At 62.3% G+C, this 18,785-nt stretch overlaps 1 protein-coding gene across 1 annotated transcript; it reads right to left on the bottom strand.

Annotated features, from left to right (window-relative positions):
• Positions 1-13,798: 13,798 nt before the first annotated feature.
• Positions 13,799-15,663, bottom strand: NRARP (NOTCH regulated ankyrin repeat protein). Its single transcript, XM_090276054.1, has one exon. It carries the CDS (start codon positions 15,297-15,299, stop codon positions 14,955-14,957), a length of 345 nt encoding a protein of 114 aa, XP_090132180.1. The 5' UTR covers positions 15,300-15,663; the 3' UTR covers positions 13,799-14,954.
• Positions 15,664-18,785: the final 3,122 nt, after the last annotated feature.

Genomic DNA, 18,785 nt, shown 5'->3' on the forward strand with positions numbered 1-18,785 from the left:
GCTGGTTCACAGTTCCAATCCCAACTCCCCAGAGCGCCCAGTCTGCCCCTTCGGAGTGAACTTGGCCACATTCCTCAGCGCCTGCTGGGTGCCCCACCCAGGAGATGGGCAGCCTGTCCCCATGGTGCAGAGGACAGACGGATGGTCACACAGGGTGAGCAGCCCCTAGTCACGCAGCTGATCCCCTGGAGAGCTGGATGTGACCCCGGCTCTGAGGGTGCCTGCAGCAGCCATCACACTGCCCCCCGCCCAGCCCCTGCCTGCTCGCAGCTCACCCTGCTCTCCAGCCCCAGGAACCTTGGGGACTGCCTGGATTTCTAGGGGCCTCGGCCCAGCCGCAACAGCATGGAGGGGTGTGTCCACTCAGTGAGCCAACCCAGAGGAATCACCTGAATGCTCTAGAAGCGGGGATTCTCAGGGTGACAGAGGTAGGAGGTGGCCCAGATGGGGAGCCCTGATCCCTCAGATGCTCATGCCTTGGTCAGCGGCCTGCACTGGGGGTTGGGGGTGCTGAGTACGCACTCTGTAGTCTCAGGGGCAGAGGTTTACAGTCCCGGCCCCACTTCTTCCCAGGCCTGGGGAGGGGCTCATCCCTGCCAGCCTGTACCCTCCCCAGCCCCCCTGCAGTCCTGACCCCCGCCCACCCCTGCTCTGCCGTCGCCTTTTGTGCGGTGACTCCGCGCGAGCAGCCCCTACCCTCTCCCGCAGCCCGCAGCTCAGTGCTGCCGCCTGGTGGCCGCGAGGGCGGGAGCTGCGTCGCCCCACTGCTCTGGCCTTGTGCCCAGCCCACCCCAGAAGGGCGCCTGGCCTCCCTGGGGGCAGACGAGTGCCCAGACGACATGGACGCCGACATCAACCAGTCCCCAAAGGGGGGCAGATGGGAGGGGGCCCTCGCGGATGTGGGCGCCACAAGGTGACGCGGAATGAGCCAGGAGCTCCGTCCCCCAGCAGGTGCCGCTGTGCTGGGCGGGAGGCTGGGTGCGCTCCCGCCTCGGAACTCGGACTGCCCCGACCCTCGGGACCACTGGGCTGGTGGCCCTAGAGAGGCTCGCAGGCCTGCGTCCCAGGGCCCTGCGTGGTCCAGCGGACCTGGGTCAAGGGGAAGGGGTTGGGTCTCCCCGCCTGGAATCTCAGGGGCAGAGCAGACCCTGGGCTCAGGGCAGGAAGGAAGGGCGCTGGCGTCCTGCCCAGGGAGGCAGGATGCTCCCCGCTGCCAGGGCTCCCCGGGGGCTGGGGGTGGTGGCCAGATCTGGAAGCCCCAGGGCTGTGTCAACACCCCCGCCGCACCTGCTGGGCGGCAGCTGAAGGCGGAAGCCCTGACCGGGCGCCTGCGCTGGAGGACCGTGTCCAGCTCTGCTGTCCAGTGATGTTTTCAAGGTGCGTGACAGGTGGTGCCTGGAGCCGTCAACGTCTTTGTGACTTTACATGGTGCCTTTCAGCTGTCCTGCTTTTTCTCTTTTTTAAATTTCTTGCCTTTTGGGTAGAGGCTCCCCCCTATGTGCTGTTCCGCACCTGCAGCACCTACAACTCTCGCTCACCTCACTGAGCAGGTCCAGGACCTTCCGGGGCAGGAGCGCGTGCGGCCCCTCTGGGCTCCAGGCTGTGGGGCCAGCACGGTCACAACAGCTGGGGGGACTGGGGGGACATCATTGTTCTCGGGTCTTCTTCGGATTTTTTCCCTCAGAACTTGATTTTGTCAAATCCTTTGAAAAACCTTTCCGGGTTCATTGGAACCACACCCCCTACAGGCGGATCCCTGGGTCACTCGGAGGCTGAGGGAGCTTGTGGTCTTTTGCAGACAGGCCTTGTACGTTTATTATTTACGCCTGGAAACCATGTAACCTTCGGCTGATGTTGTGAACGGTGACCGCAGACATGCAGCGAGAGAAATGTTTAAGGCAAAATGCCTATTTAAATTTTTACCACAAAGCAAGCACCCACGTGCACGCCATCCAGGTCAAGAAATAGGACACGGTCTGTCCCCCAGAAGCCCCGTTGGGTCCTTGCTGCTCACTCGCTTCTCCCCCACCCCAGGTGATCACTCCCCAACTTTCAAAATAATTACCTTGTTTTCTTCCTACTTTAACCACCTAGCTTTACAACCATAACCACTCAGGTTTAGTTCTTTAACGATTATTTTTTTCACGTAGTAGCTTTTTTTGAGGCATCATTTACAGATCACGCAATTGGCGGCAGCTGGACCGGCATCGGCTTCCTGGTACCAGAAGTGTCCCGAGGCCCCAGGCTAGGCGCCAGTGGCGAGGCTCTCCCTGGCTGGTCCCCCTTCTCTCATAGGACCCAACCTCTGTACGTTTATTGAAGAGTCATGGGTCCTGACCCAATTTTATGGGAAGAACAGGACAATATGTCCTTTAAAGCCCTGGCAGAGAGTTTAACAGACCCACCTGCCCTTGGGTGGCCCCGCTACCAAGTTCCCCTGTCCCCTTGTCCATGAAAAGGATGGAGCGCCCTTGGTACTCACCCCAAGCATGCGGACCCCCTAGGCCCCAAGGATACTAATCAACAACTGGACCCTGTGGTGTGAGGCACCCTCTTGTCCTTGGGCCGCTGCTGCTACTGCCTTCTTGGTTAGGGACCCTGGGACCCCAAGGACTGAGAGGGGCTTCTGGCGGCTCACGGAGCTCAGATGGAGAAGCAGGTCCTCGCCGCCATCTCCGCCCGAGACTCCTCGCCCAAACTGCACACCACAGACCGGCATCCAGGCCCTGCCCGCCCGCTCTGCGTTCCTGCCGCCTGGAGTCCTGCTCCAAACTGCAGAGCTGAGACTTTCCCACCCCGGCAGAGCTGCCAACCAGAGAGGACCTGTTCTGCCCTCTCCAGTGCCTTTGGACCAGTCACACCGAGAGGATTTGGGTCCGCATTTGCATGAGGGAGACCAGTCAGCAACCGGGACAGGGACTTCTGTCCTTGCCCATCAGCTCCCCTGTGGTCTCAAGAGCAGGAGCGTTCTGAACTTGACGCCTGGGAGCTAAGGGAAGTCACTTTGTCACAGGTCTGCCAGGAACGCCGCCCTTCCAGGGACCAGCAGCTCCCACAGCCCGAGGGCTATGTGCCACGCTGGGAACTCAGACACACCAGCCAGAGAGACCCCACGGCGGGCCTCAGCGAAGGGGCGCGAGGTGGGGGGGTCCCCCAGTGGTTGGTTTCATAAAAGAGAAAGCTCTGGTTCAGACCAAATAACAAGCCCGCCCTCCTGGGCACTTGGGGGTTTCCACTGGTCCTCACTGCACAAGCACCAGCTGTCAGTCCAGTGACAGGAGAGCCGCTGGGAACTGGCAGCAGTGGGGCGGGGGGCAGGCAGCCACAAGACAGTGAATAGCGACCGAGTGCAGCCCGGGAAGTCTGTCCACGCTGTCTCCCGGCCCACTCGGGGGCTGGTGAATGGATGTGGTCCAGCTCCCTGTCTCTGGGGCATGAATGTGTCTTAGTCATGGTCTGCAGGTGTCCTCACTGGACTGAAACTTCCCCTTGCAGACAGGCTGCTGCCACTACAGTGGCGAAAGTCCCATTAGAGAAGGGGATCCCACCTGGGGAGCTTCTCCTGAGTTCCTCAGGGACCCAAGGACCCAATGTCCTGCTCAGGTGCCTCCCCAATGTCCTGAATGGTGCTACACTGTCCCTGCACTCATCGCCCTCCGCCCTCAGGTTTGGGCGGACGCACTAATGGCATTATTAAGACGCAATGGGAAGCCCTGGCTGGAGTGGCTCAGTGGATAAAGTGCTGGCTTGTGAACCAAAAGGTTGCCGGTTCGATTCCCAGTCAGGGCACATACCTGGTTTGTGGGCCAGGTCCTCAGCTGGGGGCATGCGAGAGGCAACTGATCAATGTATCTCTTGCACATCAGTGTTTCTCTCCCTCTCTTTCTACTTCCCTTTCTCTTTCTAAAAATAAATAAAGTCTTTAAGAAAAAGAAAAGGACTTATGGAGTTGGCAGGATGGGGGTGAAGAAGTTACATATGGACTGACAGGTAAAGGTGGTGCCAGCTTTCCTAGACTGGGGCGTGGATTCCCAATGTTAGTGGGCTTCTCCCTTTAGGCCCTATGGGCCCTTTCCCGCTTTACAGGCCTTGGGATGTAAACACGGTGTCAAAGGCTTTCCTTCCCAGATAGTGGAAGGGACACACAGAATTCCAAGGACTTTTCTCTTCCCGGTGCTAACACAGTATTTCCTGTGATGTCGGAACACCTGGCAACGTTACCGACCAGGCCCAGGACCACTGGGTGAGCGGGTGAGAGACGTGTCCCTCTGCTTCTCATTCGACCGTAACACAAGGACACGAAAACCCCAAGCCCCACACTGTGCCACCTGAAGACTTTGTTTACTGGAAAAGACGCCTGAAGAAAATGACTGCCTTCAGTCTCACTGAAAAAATCTCTGTTGGGCACACAGTGGTTTGTGTGCCGCCTAACTCCAGGGGACAGGCCTTTGGACTTGTGTCTAAAGGAAGCGCCACACACTGGCTGCACCTGCACACTGTGGCCTGAGAGTCAAGATTTCCCAGAAGTGAAGCAGAGGACACCTTGACCTGACAGCTTTCCCCGGAGGGGCAGACCTGGCTGCTGAAAGCTGTCTGCCAAGCTTCTGATGCTGACTCACGCCTCTGACGATCGTGACCTTGATAACACACGGGCTTTAGAGGAAGAAGGCCCAACAGGTCACCCCCCGGCCCCTCCTTGTCACTCAGATGTGACCTCAGTAGTTTTCCAGGCTCTGTGCTTTCCCGCGTGGGATGGGACACCAGGAGGGGCTCCTCCTGGCCTGAGGGCTGCCAGGCTGCAGACACTGGAAAAACCTGACTGTTGATCAGAGATGCATTCAGAGAAAGATCTTGATCAAAGGTGGGAATGTCCAAGTGAACACCCTGAAACCGCCTTTACCGTGCAGCAGGGAGGTCGGGAGGGGGCTCCCTCGCCCGGTGCTGACTGCAGGGCCCCGCAGGAGCTCCCTGAGTGGCTGTAACAGCTCTGCTCGCAGCCTCATCTCCTGGCAGAGGCTCTTCTGCTTCGTGGCGCAGGACCTGCCACGGGGTGCAGGTCCCGAACTGCGGCTCCTTGTTGCAGGGGAACAAACCCGTTTGGCTGGAGGACTGCCTGGCTCCCTGCCTGTGGGAGGCCAGCAGTGCTGTATCTTCTCTAAGAAATGTGCCTGCCCCAAGCTCGGGAGTCCTTCCTTATGTTTTCTTAGAGCAATTTCACCATTATACATTTACACTTACTTCATAATCCATCTTTAAAAAGTTTTTTTAAATCCTCACTTGAGAATATGTTTATTGATTTTGGAGAGAGGGAGAGACATCGATGTGAGAGAGAAACTGGCTGTCTCCTAGAGGTGCCCGGACTGTGGATCGAACCCGCAACCTTTCGGTGCGCAGGACGACGCTCAGTCCACTGAGCCACACAGGCCGGGGCTGAACTGGTTTTTATAAATGGTGTGGAGTAAGGTTCACAGCGCTCTTTTTCTCATACGGATAAGCGTTGGTGATGCACCATTCGTTGAGGATGTTCTGTACCTCATTGAATCGAGTTTGCACACTTGCTAAAAGTAACTTAATGGTAGGTGTGTGAGGCTGTTTCTGGATTCTACTCTGTCTCAGAGACACATGGCTAAGTCTCTTTTGGCCAGTTCCACAGTCTTGATTAGTGGAGTTAAGTCTTGAAGTGTTTGAAATCCTCTCACTTTGTGCTTTATTTTCAAGATTATTTTGTCTATTTTTTTGTCATTTGTCTTTACAAATGAATTTTAAAATCATCTCATCAATTTACACACACACACAAAACTCTGCCGGAGTTCAGACAGCAATTGCATTAAAGCGGACATCTGGGCCATGTTGCATCTTCCAGACCATGAACATCTAATTTAGGTCTTTACACCCACTCTTAACCCTTGCCGGTGTGGCTCAGTGGGTTGGGCACCAGCCTGTGAACCAAAGGGTCGCCGGTTCGATCCCCAGTCTCAGGGCAGAGGCCTGGGTTGTGGGCCAGGTCCCCACACATGGGAGTTTCTCTCCCTCTCTTCCCCTCCCCTACAGATAAATGATCTTAGCTTACGCAGCTTTCGTTAAGTTCATCCTTAAGCATTTTGAGCTTTGTGCTGCAGTTTTAGTGGTATTTGAAATCTTTTTACTTGAATGTATTGGGGTGACACTGTTTAATAAAATTATATGAGTTTCCGGTAGGCCTTTACATTTTCCTAAGTCCTAAATGTTAAGCTACAGAAGCACGATGGTTGTGTACGGACCGTGACCTGCGGCGAAGGTCATTCCCACGTTAGTCCTCGCAGGTGACTGGGCGCAGCGCACTTCTCTCCGGCAACGAAGAGACCCGGGTTGAGCCCGCGGCCTTTGGAGCAGCGAGCCCGGCACAGGGTCGGGCGAGGCCGGCTCTAGGGCCCGGCCCCAGCCGCCAGGGCTCAGTGCTTGAGAGGAGCCTCGCTGCGGCGGACCCTGGGGGCGCTGGGCCCGTTGGACGTGTGAGGGGCTGGCTGTGCCCGCTCCCGGGGGTCCTCCGGGGTGTCTTGGTGATGCCAGATCTTTTACTGCGGAAAATAATTCTGTTGCCTGAAAAACTACCCGTGAAAACAATCCGTGTTTTGTGTGTTTTCGGCCAATTTTTTTTCTAGTGAAAACAACAGAGAAAAGCAGAAAAGAGACCTACCCGCCCCCCCGCCCCGGTTCCCCCGGAGTCACTGAAACGTGCAGCCACACCAGGGCGGCAGAAGCGGGCAGGAAAGTGCGCCCCGCGTGAACCCCTTCCTATTCGGTTCCAGCGCGGGCACCGTGAGTCCGTGGGGCTGGGAACCCGCCAGCGGGCACCCGGGGCGGGAGGCGAGGGCACGCGGCGAGCGGCGGAGGGCGATGGAGTCACCGCGGCGTTAGCGGCGTGGGTGCGCGCGTCTCACTGCGTAGCGCGCTCCGAACGGCTGCGTTTTATGGTGCGGAAATCACACGCCGGACGGTACCCCGGTTTGCAGGGCGTAAGTGATAAGCCTAACGGTCTCCTTTCAGACTCCGTCGAAGCGGAAAGGAGCCTTGAGAAGGAGCGTTTTATGGACCCCATAACCTTGAGAACGCGGAGCGCCGGGTTACTCATTACTCCTCCGAGATAAGGGCGAGGGGGGCGGCACCGGCCTGCAGCTGGCGCCGGGCCGCGGGGGCCGGGAGGGCAGTGGTCCCCGCCCAGCGCGTAACAGCGCTCGCCGTGGGACACGGGCCCGGGGCGCGCGGGGAGGGCTGAGCTGGGCCCGCCCGGCCCCTCACGCGCAAACCGCGGGCCGGGCCCCGCCTCTCGCCCAGCACAGGGTGCCGCGGGCCAGGCCTGGGCATGTGCGCCCCTGCCCCGCGCGAAGCCGGCGTTCGGCTCCGCCCGGGCGGGCTTTAGCGCTTCCTTCTGTTCCTTCGCTGCGGGGCAGTTCCGATCCTCCAGGGCGTGAGTGCGGCGTGTATTCCCCGCGCGGCACCCAGGGTTCGCCGCGCACCCACGCCCGAGTCCCGGCCCTTGCCCCGGGACCCCCGTGAAGAGTAATCCGGAGAAACCTCACGGGAACTGCAGCGGGACAGGCCTGCGGGGGCGGGCCCCGGCGCGCCCGCCGACTGTCAATCACCGCAACAGGAAGACACACCTGCGTCGGGTTTCTCTAAGTCGCTGCCCCGGCAGAGGAAGGTTTTCCCCTTGCCTGGCAACAGCCCAGCCAATGAGAGGCTGGCGCAGTGCAGCCAATGACAAGCCGCGCCATCAGTCCCCTCCAACGGGCTCTGGGGGCGTCCCCGCCCGGCTTTCCCTTCCGTCTGTAAGAGCGTCCCCCTGCTTTGTCCTCTGGGATCGGTGGTGCGTGGCTCCCCATGACACCGAATTATGACGCTTTGTTGTGCCCGGATAAACCCATTTTGCTGAACGAATATCTGCCTATTTGTTTCAAGTCGACAGGCCGCATTTCCCAGCCTCCCTAGCGGCGAGGTCGGTCACGTGACTAACTTCTGGCCAATGGGGTGTGAGCAGAGGAGGCCGGGGCGCCTTCCAGGGAGCGTCCCGGGAAGCGAGGACGTTAGGTAACCGCTCCCGCCTCCTCGCTGTTGGCGGAACTGCAGACGTGATGGCTGCACCGGAGTCACTGTTCGGAGCTCACGCAGCAGCGCGGCATCCGAGGGCCCCGGGTCCCAACGCCACCTCCCAGCCCAGGACACGCACTGCAGTTTCTCCGACGACAAACAGTGTGCACGCTGTCCTGTTGGCCGCACTGCTGCTTTGGGTTTTGTCACGGCTCCCCGGGAAGCTCACGGGACGTTTTGGGCTTGGTTCCCTTGGGGGTTCTTGTCCACAGGACATCAACGAGGAGGCCCACAGACCTGCAGAAGCGGGTGTTATCCACGGGGCGGATTCGTACCGGGCGTGAACGTGGTCTTTGGGCTCCGTCTCCGAGCAGGCATGGCTTCCCGCACAGACCCCGCAGACGCGCTGCTGTGGCACGGGGCAGGGTGACCTTGCCATCAGCACCTTGCCCGCCGTGGCCCCCTCTGCCGAGGCTCTAGGCTGCGTGGGGTGACCTGGTAGCACCCAGGACTGGTCCTGATGGTTCTAAGGGACGGATGTGGTCTATGTCCTGAAGTGTGACATACGGTGGCCATGTCCCCAGAGCTGTGAGGGACCCTGCGTCCTGCTAACTGTCCACTCATGGCCCGGGGGCCCTGGAATGTACTCTCTTCTCCATTCCACCCACAAGGAGAACAGCTCACATTGCCAGGTGGCTGCTGGGGACGGTGTTGGGGCTGTGTCCCCAGGCCCTGGGGTGGGTTTCCTCGTGGGGACTTCAGAAGCCAGGAGCTGCCTGCTGAGGGTTCTGCTGACACTGCCAGGCTGTGGGATTCGGGGGGCCTCCATGCCAGCCCTTCCACAGGTGCCCCGTGTTCTCGTCCCTTCCCACCCCCTCTAAGCCCCCCAGATCGGCAGAGCTGTAACTTCAGCCACGCTGCCCAGGGCTGCTGGGGGTTTGCCCTCTCCCCGCGAGATCGGGACGATCTGGGCCCCTCTCGCCCTTTCCTGCTTTCAGCCTGCTCCTCACCCTGCCGTCACACATGGTAAGGCCAGCTCTGGTGGCTACGGCCCAAGCTCACCGCCCAGAGCTGGCCTCGGCCTGATCACTCCCGTGGGAACCGCTTTCGGCTCCCTGGCCCGCCCCTCACGCAGCTGCCCCAGCGCAGGCTCCTGCGGCCACCCGCCTGCCCCTTCCCATCGCACGGGGGCGAAGAGCTCTCCCTGGCGCACCCCGCGGCCGCCCAGACAGCCAGCCCCGATGCTCGCTGGCCACCTTCCAGGAGACGAGCGCTGGGCTCCAGGGTAGCGGGGCGCGGGCCCCCAACTCCGCACGGGTGATGCGGAGCGCCGGCCGGACAACTCCGGCCCAGGCGTGTGCAGCAGGCGGGCATGGGACTCCCATCGCAGCAAAGTGCTAGCGGGGTCGTGCCGGCCTGGGACCACCGAGCCCGGGAGGCAGTGCCCGCCGCGGCCGCGGGGCGGCAGCACAGCCCCCGATGCGTGATCCTCGGCCAGAACCCTACCCACCGCCGCCTTGGGGCAGCTAGCCAGGACGCGTGTCACCCGAAAGCCCCCCACCCACTGCGGACGCTGCTGCCGGCCCCACTCTCCAGTTGTGGAATTCCCACAAGAGGTGTGGGAGGCGAATCTGGGCAGGGGGGCGTCCTGGGCCCCAAGAGGCAGGCTCGCGGGGTCCCCCTGCCCCCACCCATTGTCGCCCTGCCTCCACCCCCTTCCGAGCCTTGTCAACGCCCGGGATCCTCAGGCGCCGCCTCTGGGGGCTCCCCATACCGTACCGCCTCTAGCGTCCGCCCACCCAGTCCTGAGGTGAGCAGAGGGGTCCGACCTTCCGTCTCCGCTCAGAGCCCCACCCGCGCGGGGTGCACTCGAGCCCCATGCACCGCAGCGTCTGGTGGGTGTGCAGAGAGGGGATGGGGGGGCGGGTCGAGCTGCGGGTTCCAGGACGTGACCCCAGGACAGGGATGACAGCTGGTCTCTGCCGCTCACACCCCGCGCCGGGCGAGTGGGTGTTCGGGGCGGGCTGCGAGCCAAGGGCGGCGGGGCGGCCCCTGTGCCACCACCGAGCCCGGTGCGCTTTCTGGGTGCGCAAGCGGCCCCGCCCCCACCGGCCCTGAATGGTCCCCGTTGGTTTTGAATACAAAGATCTGGCCTTTGTGAATGCCCGCCCCCACTCCTTGCCAGGCCCCCCATGGCCCGGCTCCCGCTGCCACTAGCCCCCAGCCTCTCCACGCTGGTTTTCCCAGCCCGACCCCCTAGATCGCCCTTGCCTGCCTTTCATCCCGTTTCCCCCAGCCTCCCACCCAGCCAGGCTCCCCCCTCCACTCCCTCCAGTTCCTCTGCTGCCCCCGCCGCCCCCACCTCCGTCCTGCGCGCCGCCAGCCACTGGCCGCCGCTCCCCCCCCCCCCCCCCGCCCTCATTAGCATAGCAGCTGCTGCCCGAGCGGGGACCCGCGGAGGAAAGGGCAGAGGCCTCGGGAATGAATGGGGGCCGCAGCTTCGGAGGGGGCGAGAGAAGAAAGACCGACAGACGGACTCGCGGAGGGACGGTCCGACGGAGAGCTGAAGAATGCGCCTGGCCAGGGGAGGAGTTGCTGGGGGAGCGGAGCCCCGGCCGTGCAGCGGCTGGTGGGGGAGGGAGGGCGGCCTCTCGAGACCCGAAACCCCCAAGGGAGGGCTCCCGCTGGAGGCCCCCGGAGGAGCCGTCGCAGAGGTTCCCAGACCTCCCGCGGGCCCCTGTCGCCTGCGCCCTCACACTCTGGCCCCGAGCTTTGTCCCCCAGCTGCCCCAGCACCCGCCTCCTTCCAGCCCTTAGAGGTCCAGGTGGACGCAGGCCTCTCTGCAGAGGCCGCAGGGGACACTGGGCTCCCTGAGGTCAGAGCTGCAGGGCTGCACCCAGATGCACCCCAGTCTGTCCTGGCCTGGGCGGAGCTGTCCCTATGGGGGACAGATCCAGAGGGCATCCGCCTCTGTCCTCCTAACCCGTCTTCTTGGCTCTTGGCCCTTGGTCCTGGCCTCCAAATCCTGCTCTCCCTGCTCAGGCCAGCTCTGTCCTGGCTCCCACGCTGCTGCCTGTAGACATCACTCATCTGGCTGACTGTTATCCTGGTTTCCTGGGCTCTCTCTGGCATCCATTCCAACAGTAAATACTTCCTGTGTCTGGCCAGGGGCAGGTCAGAGACGAAGGAGTGGGTGGGCCCTGTCCTTGTCCATCTGGTCTGTCTCCTTCCTTCATGGCGGCCATGCCAGGGGTCCGCGTGGCCCAGCCCCAGCCTGCCAGAAACCCTCCGGTCTCCTGCTGCCCCTGGCTGGGACCCCCACCTGGCCTATATACACACACACCTGCAAATCCCAGAGGCCAGGCGGAGAGGCCAGCTGTACCTTCCTTCTCACCCTGAGGCTTGAAAAGATGTTCCCGCCCTTGACCCTGAAGGCCTGTCTGGAGAGGGGTGATTGGGACCCCCAGGTGACAGCCACACAGTTGGCACCAGTTCCTGTCTGCTGAAGAGAGGTCCCGGAGCAAAGGCCTGCCCTATACCCTGACCTTCCGTGGTGGTCACACCATAGTTTTGGAGTCTGCTTCTTGAGGCTCTGCCCACGAAAGCGTGACCAGCATGTCCCCAGTACACCTGGGGTCCCTCACTGCCACCAGGTCCTAGGTTAGAAGGGAAGGGCTCTCTGTGCACAGAACAGCCCCTAGGGAGAAAGGCAGCAGAATCCCGCCAGGGCCACCCCATGAGGGGCTGAGCAGGGCCTGTGCTCCACGCAGAGAAAACTCTCTCCTGGGAGAAGCAACGTCTTTGCCAGGTGGCAGCCATCTGCCTGGAACACACTCCAGAGCCCAGACTCCACTGGCCGGCTGGCCTCTCCATCGAGGGAGAACTGGAAGGACGGTGTGGTCAGGGCCAAGAGCAGCACTACTTTCCACTGGTCTTAGGACAGCTTCCCCTACTCCTGTGCGCAAGGGCCCAGGATGGGAAAGGAAGGCCCTGCCCAGCATGCCTGTGGGCGCCCATCGTGCCCAGGCCTGACTCCACTCTCCAGGTACCCCAACTTCCAAGTTCTCGCAGCCACTCTTCCCCGTGGTGGCCAGGCACCCCCGGCTGGCACCATTGGCCCATGGGCCCTGACACCAGCCTGGGAGCACATGGCAAACACCGCCTCCCCAGGGACTTATTTGCATGATATTCCACTCACCTCTGCAGGTGTCTAAGGTTGGAGCTGGTGCCGTCTGGTAGGCCAGCAGGGGGACAGCAAACACCTGTAACACCCACGTGCTGGGAAAAGCTTCCAGGGCAGAACAGAGCAGGAGGCAGAGGCAGCGCAGTGGGAAAGCTTCTAGTTTGGGGAGGGCAACAGTCTGTGTCTGCCCTGCTGACGCTCTTTAGCTCCTTGCGGAGGGGCCTCGGAGCCGTGGGTTCTGGCCCAGTGAAAACATCCTCTGCCCTCCCTCCGCTCCGCTGGGCGGCCGCCCCCGCCGCCGAGGGCCCACAGCCGCACCCAGCAGGCGCGGGAGCGGCCGGCCCGCTCCGCACTCACGGACGCGCGCGCCGCTGCTCCAGGCCCGGCAGGCTGCCTCCGCGCCCGGACGCCACCAGGGCTCAGAGAGGAGAGAAGGGCCTTCGCGTGGCAGAAGTGGGCGACCACGCTGTTCCTCCAAATTTAAGATGCCCCTCCGTGCAACAGGCGTCCGGCAGGAACCCACAGCAGCCAGAAGGGGGCCTGGTCCTGCAGACCCGGTCACTCAGGCAGGCCGGGGGTCGGGGCTGGGAAGGGCTTTGTGCAGAACTTTCCATTCCGAGGCCTCAGCTGCTTTGCGGGGAAGCAGAGGAGACGGCCCAGCGCCTCAGAGGTCCTGTATGCGACCCACCGGGCTTGGCGGTGGAGCGGAGCCTGGGGCCCGTGCACGAGGCTCTGTCTGTCGGTGGACACGCGCCAGGCACTGTGTAGACGTCACCCACAGCCAGTGTGTTGCAGCCTGACCCTCGGGTGCCAAGCCCAAGAAGAACCAACAGACCTTTTTCTTAATATAAAAAGATCAATGAAAAATTTATTCATAAATTTTTCACGCTGGGCTACAAGTATATCGTACACTCAGGAATGGGCTGCAGACTTCATCCAGTTAGAAGTGATCAGACCGGGACCCATACACAGCTTCCATAAGCCTAGAAAGTCTTAACATTAATTAACATAATTAAAAAGTTATTTGCATCTAGAAAAAATATACAGAAAAACTCCTTCTGGAGTAATCTGTGCCGCAGTTTCAATGTCTGCTTGTTTCACTGACATTATCAATATATTCTCCGCACACAGGGTTTTCTATAAAGCCACAGACGACGGCCCGAATCTGACCAGCCGCGCACAAAGGGCCTCCACCCACCTGTGTCCTCAAGTGCTCCCCATTTTTGCACGAAGGGTCAGCAGCACTTCTACCCAGGAAGCCTCATTTAAATTTGAATAATTCAGTCTCCCTTTTATTTCTTGGGATCAAAACAACAAGGGGTGTGGGGTTGCATAGAAAATTGGAACCCAGGGACCAGGAAGGGCGCCTTTTGCCTTTCGGACAGAAAGCGACGGCAGGAGCGCCGCCTCCGGCCAGGTCCCCCAGCGGCCCTCCCGGGGCCCCTCCCCCACGGCAGGATTTTGGGATTCCAATCGGGTTCTTGAAGCTCCCGCAGGCGGAAGAGGGGCAAACGGTCCTTCAACTCACTCAGCAATTAGCACAAGAGATTCACAGTCTTACAGGCATTTTATAAAAATATAAATATGGGTACACTGTCGCCTACACAAGGCCGGATACAACGCCCTTTAAAATTGGGTTTATAACCAAGATTCAACAAATACACCTAAGACTTGGCTTAAAATATGTTACTATTTTATACTGTCATAAATGTTATGACATTTAATTGTGGCAAATCCATTTACCTTTTTAAAAAAGTGTGCAACCGACTGTTAAGTATAATAGAACTCGCTAGACAAGGTACGGTCCCCGCCGCCGCCTCGGTCCCCGCCTCTCCCGAGCACCCAGGCTCCCGCGCAAACTTTGCAAAACCGGCAGGTCTGGGGTTGGCGGCCGGTCACAGAGGGGCAGGAGGCCTAGGGCTTCCGAAACTCACACGGACTCGTGTGTGTGTGAGAGCGCGAGGCAGAGAAGCGGGGGGCGGGGGCGGAAGGGGGAATGAAAGCGGGAGCGGCGCGGAAGAGAAACCGGAGCGAGAGGAAGCAGCACGGGAAAAGCCATCGGGCTGGGCGGTGTTTTCAGTGCAACCAAGAAATGACACACTCAAGTTTTTAGCTTTAAGACTAGGGGAAAAAATGCACCCTCCCCCCCCAAAAAAAACCACATTGACCACGCACAATAGTTTCCAAACAAAAACATCAGGCGCACAAACTTCACCCACAAATATACACACACGATAAATAGTTTAGAAGCCCAGCAACAGCACAGCGTCTCCTCCGGGCGCGTCGGCCGCGGGTCCTGGCGGGAGGGGGAGGGCGCCCTGAGCCCGGCGTCCCCGTCGCCCGCCTTCCACCTCCGGAGAAAACATTTTGAGCGGAGGATCCGGTGTCTCGGGATTCCGAACTTACTGGTAGCGAGACTCAAATTTCAAAGGGGCTGGAGCCGGAGCCCGCGCCCCGCCCCCACCCACGAGGCGGAGGGCGGGTGCCGTGGGAAGCGCTCCGGCCCAGCTCCGGGCGGCCGCGGGGGGGCGCCGACCCCGGACAGCGGGCGCCGCGCGGCCCCCTGGGCACGGACGCGCGCGCTGGACTCGCCGTGGCCGCGGCGCCGAGGGCCGGGCGCACACCGAGGTAGTTGGCGGGAAGGTACAGCAGAGGCGACACGCGCGGGGCCCGCGGCCGAGTCGGGGTCCGGTCCGGGCGGGCATCACCGGCCGCTGCCGGCGTACTTGGCCTTGGTGATGAGATAGAGTACGATGTCCTGGTGGCCACCGAACGCGGCGATGTGCAGCGCGCTCCAGCCGTCGCGGTTGGCCAGGCGGATGTCGGCGCCGAACTTCACCAGCAGCTTCACGAGCTCCAAATTGCCGTCGATGACCGACTGGTGCAGCGCCGTCTGGCCCTCGGGCCCGAACGAGTTCACGTTGAACTCACAGTTGGTCATGTTCTGCAGCAGCGACTGCAGCTCCTGCGTGTTGCCCTTCCGCACGGCCTCCTGGAAGATACGCTGCGTCTGCGGCGCCGAGCAGGTGGACAGCTCGGTCTGGCTCATGCTGCCGCCTGACGCGGGCCGCAGGTCAGGCCGGGGCTCAGCGCGGGCCCCCGGCTGTGTCGGGGCCCGCCTCGGCGCATGGACGGCGCGGCGCCCCCGGGCCCCGCACGCCGCCCCGGGGCGCTCTGGGCGCTGGGGGCCGGGGGCCGCCGCTGCAGGGCCCCCGCCGCATCCAGCCGCGCCCGGGCGAGCGGGCGACAGGGGCGGGCGCTGTGCTCGCGGGGGCCGGCCGAGCTGGGGCGGCGGCGCCGCGCTCTCGGGTCCCTGTCCACTTCGGCTGCAGCTCCCACGCGGACCCCACGCGCCTCCTCACGCGCCACTGCACTCACCCGCCCGGGCTGGGCGCCTTTTACCGCCTTTATATTTGCATAACAATGGGGGCCGTGACGCGCGCACCGGCAGTCCGCGGATTGGGCGGTGCTGCGTGGGGGCGGCGCGTTGACGGTGCCGGGGGGCGGGGTGTGTCCGGGGGCGTGTCCGGGCGGCGCGCTACGCGGCAGGGGGCGCTGGTCGCAGGAGGCGCGGGCCTGAGAGCCGGGAGGCCTTGGGGAGGTCCTTGGTCCCCCGCGCCGCCGTCTCACAACCCCCCTCTCACTCCCCGGGCTCTCCGCCCTCCCACCCCGCCCCCCGAAGCTCCACCGTCGTCCCGCCCACTTTCCCTCTGGCCACCCGGGGAATTCCAAGCTTCCTGCGCGGACAGACTCCGGCTCGAGCTCCGGACCGAGCGTGACGCCGAGGTGGACCCGAGGGCGGCCTATCCTGGGTGGGGGGTTCGCCAGCATCTCAGACCCAGGAGGTTCGGGTAGAGACCCCGATCTCGCTCCGCGCTGGGGAGGCGGGCCACGGACCCTCCGCGGCCCCAGCATGCCCCAGGCGCGCGCAGATTAGACTCGCCCAGCCCGGCCCCGGGACACGGTCTACGCGGGTGATCACGTGTGGCCTCAGCCACGCGGGTTCTTCCCGCGCCAGGGCGGCTCCCCTAACGGCCTGGATCACCCGTGTTTGTTCCCCTACCTGACTGGCATGAACCCGACCCTGAGGCTTTCAGCCCGTCCTGACGAAGAAGCCAAGGCTGGGGGAGGCGTGGCTGGAAGCTCCGCTGCGGGGCGGGGCAGGGGCGGTGGGGGGTTCGGGGTGGGGGCAGTCAGCCGCCGGACCTGCGGGCCTGCCGCCCTCTCCTGGGCTGCTCCCATCAGCGTGAAGGGGGTCAGGAAGGCCGGGCCAGGTGAGCGCCCTGGGGAAGGCACAGAGGACTGCTCTGAAAGGAAACTCTGAAGTGACTCATTTTCAAACTGGAAACCCACTTGTAATTGACACTCGAACACTCCCGCCAAATTTTCTCATTAGGGCTTGACGGTTTATAGCTGGGCTGCGGTCGCTGGGAATTAAGGAGAATGATTCTCAGAGCCCTAGGCTGGGCAGCGAGGCCAGCAGCCGGGAAGCACGCAGGGACTTGCATTCCTTCGGAAGCTGCTGGGAATTCCCCAGGAGGAGCTCTGGGCCTCAGCTGGGGAGACCACCCAGTTAGGCCTTGTTCCGGGGTGGGCTCCCTGCCATGCGTCACGATGTGGGTGTGACCCCACCTTGCCCGGTGCTCTGGGAGGGGTCATGGCCAAACCACAATAGAAACTAGGCAAGGCCACCCCAGGGCTGGCTGTCTGCGGCCAGCTACATTCAGGCCGGACACTGGCTGCCTCCGCTGGGGTCCTCCTGGTAGCCGGGGCCACCTGAGCCCCTCCCTCTGGACTTCCCGAGGCTGGTGGCCGAGCTGGGCTGCTCAGACCTGTTCCCCTCTGGAACTTCCCTCTGAGCAGGTGGGGCAGCCCTGGCTGAACAGAGAGCAGCCAGAGCTCAAGCTCTGAGCTGGGCCTGGTGTGGGTGTGACCTGGAGGTGCCACCGCTGCCCCTCACCTGGCCCAGCTCATCTGGTGAGGATGTGTCCCTGGCTCAGGACGCGGACCTGGGATCAGCTGCTGCTGAACTGTGAACACAACACCTGGAGGGTGGGGCTCCTGACCACCCCACCCCCCGCCCCCGCCCCCCCCAGCTCCAGGGACCAGGGACCAGAGCATGGGCTGCCACAGAGGCTGAGCCGAGGGTGAGGACTGGGGCAGGGCCGGTCCACCTGCTGCCTGCCGCTCCCTGGAGCCAGGCGGTGGGGAGAGGCGGTTGTGCCCTGAGAACATGTTTGAAGGGCCCAGAGTTCCTTCCCTTCATGTCTGTGTTTTTCTGCATCTGCCATCCTGCCGTGCCCAGGGCTGTCCCCAGAAGGTGGTGGGTTCACAGACAGGCCCCCGCCCAGGTGGGCTCAGGCCCCCTGGTCTGGAGAAGGGCATCTGGAGACTCCGCTGGGCAGGGAGCAGAGCCTCGGAGAAAAGTCCCATTGACGCCCTCGGCGGGCGTCACGGTGGGCAGACAAAGGGGCCCTGTGAGCTCAGTGTGGGAACTCGCGGCCGCCACCCTGGGCCATGAAATTGGCAGCTTAGGTCCCCCCCACCCCCCACCCCACCCCCGCCACAGGGACCATGTGGTTGGAGTGGCCACAGGAGTCTCGCCTAAGGGCAGTGGCCATCCCCCAGTGTACAGTGAGAGCACAGGTCAAGTGGGTACCTGGGCCCGTCACCGCTGTGTGGCCATCCCCCGAGCCCCCCACACGCAGCTGCTCCTCTGTGGCCTCAGGTGGTAGCCACACTGCCATGGGGAGCCGATGGGCTGCTGAGGCTCATGCTCCGTCACCATATCCAGGAGGGATACAGTTCCGCTCCATGTCTCACTGGCCCCCCCCCCCCCACATGCAGCCTGGGCTCCCAATACACACATCCTAAGTGTTTGCTGAAGGTCATATCCGAAGGACCATGGTGGGAGGGGGCGGGAGCTCCCTGGGACTCTGAGAAGCCTCTTGGTGCATGCATGCAGCGTGTGCATGTGTGTGTGGGGGTGTTCACTGGCTCTGGAGAAGCCCGTACCTTGGATCTGGGGGGACAGACCCAACTCTGACCACTGGGTCAATCCTGTCCTCCTGGGGGTGCCCACGGTGGAGACCAGTGTGAGAGACGCCTTCTCCCTCTGCGGACCCGCTCTTTGGAGGCTCAGTGGCAGGCAGGTTGGGGAGCATTATGGACCTGGGCTGGGAAGGTCTGGGGAGGGGGCATAGGGGAGGACAGCGCCAATGGAGTGGCTGGCCAGAGCTGGGCCAAAGCCTGCGGCCACCTTAAAGACACTGGGCAGGGGAGGGAGGGCGAGCGGCCGGGCAGGGCCGAGGGCAGCAGGGGCGGGGCTTCCAGCTAATTCATTAAAATGTGTCGGGGAGCGTGGGAAAGAGGAGAGGATTTCTTCCCAGCAGCCCAGACACCTGGTAGAAGGGCCGAGCGAGGATACAGATCAAATAACAAACACTCAGCCGGGCCAGCTCGGCCAGTCAGTGCGCAGGAAGGACGCCCGGGGCAGGAACTGCTGCAGACAATCGTGGCGGCTCCTGCCCGCCCG

This window comes from Furipterus horrens, unplaced genomic scaffold (assembly GCF_987537825.1).
Source record: "Furipterus horrens unplaced genomic scaffold, mFurHor1.1.pri manual_scaffold_4, whole genome shotgun sequence".
Classification (NCBI taxonomy): domain Eukaryota; kingdom Metazoa; phylum Chordata; class Mammalia; order Chiroptera; family Furipteridae; genus Furipterus; species Furipterus horrens.

Bases quoted from the DNA above. Each gene is read 5' to 3' on its own strand.
- NRARP (XM_090276054.1), bottom strand. From the start codon at position 15,299: ATGAGCCAGACCGAGCTGTCCACCTGCTCGGCGCCGCAGACGCAGCGT.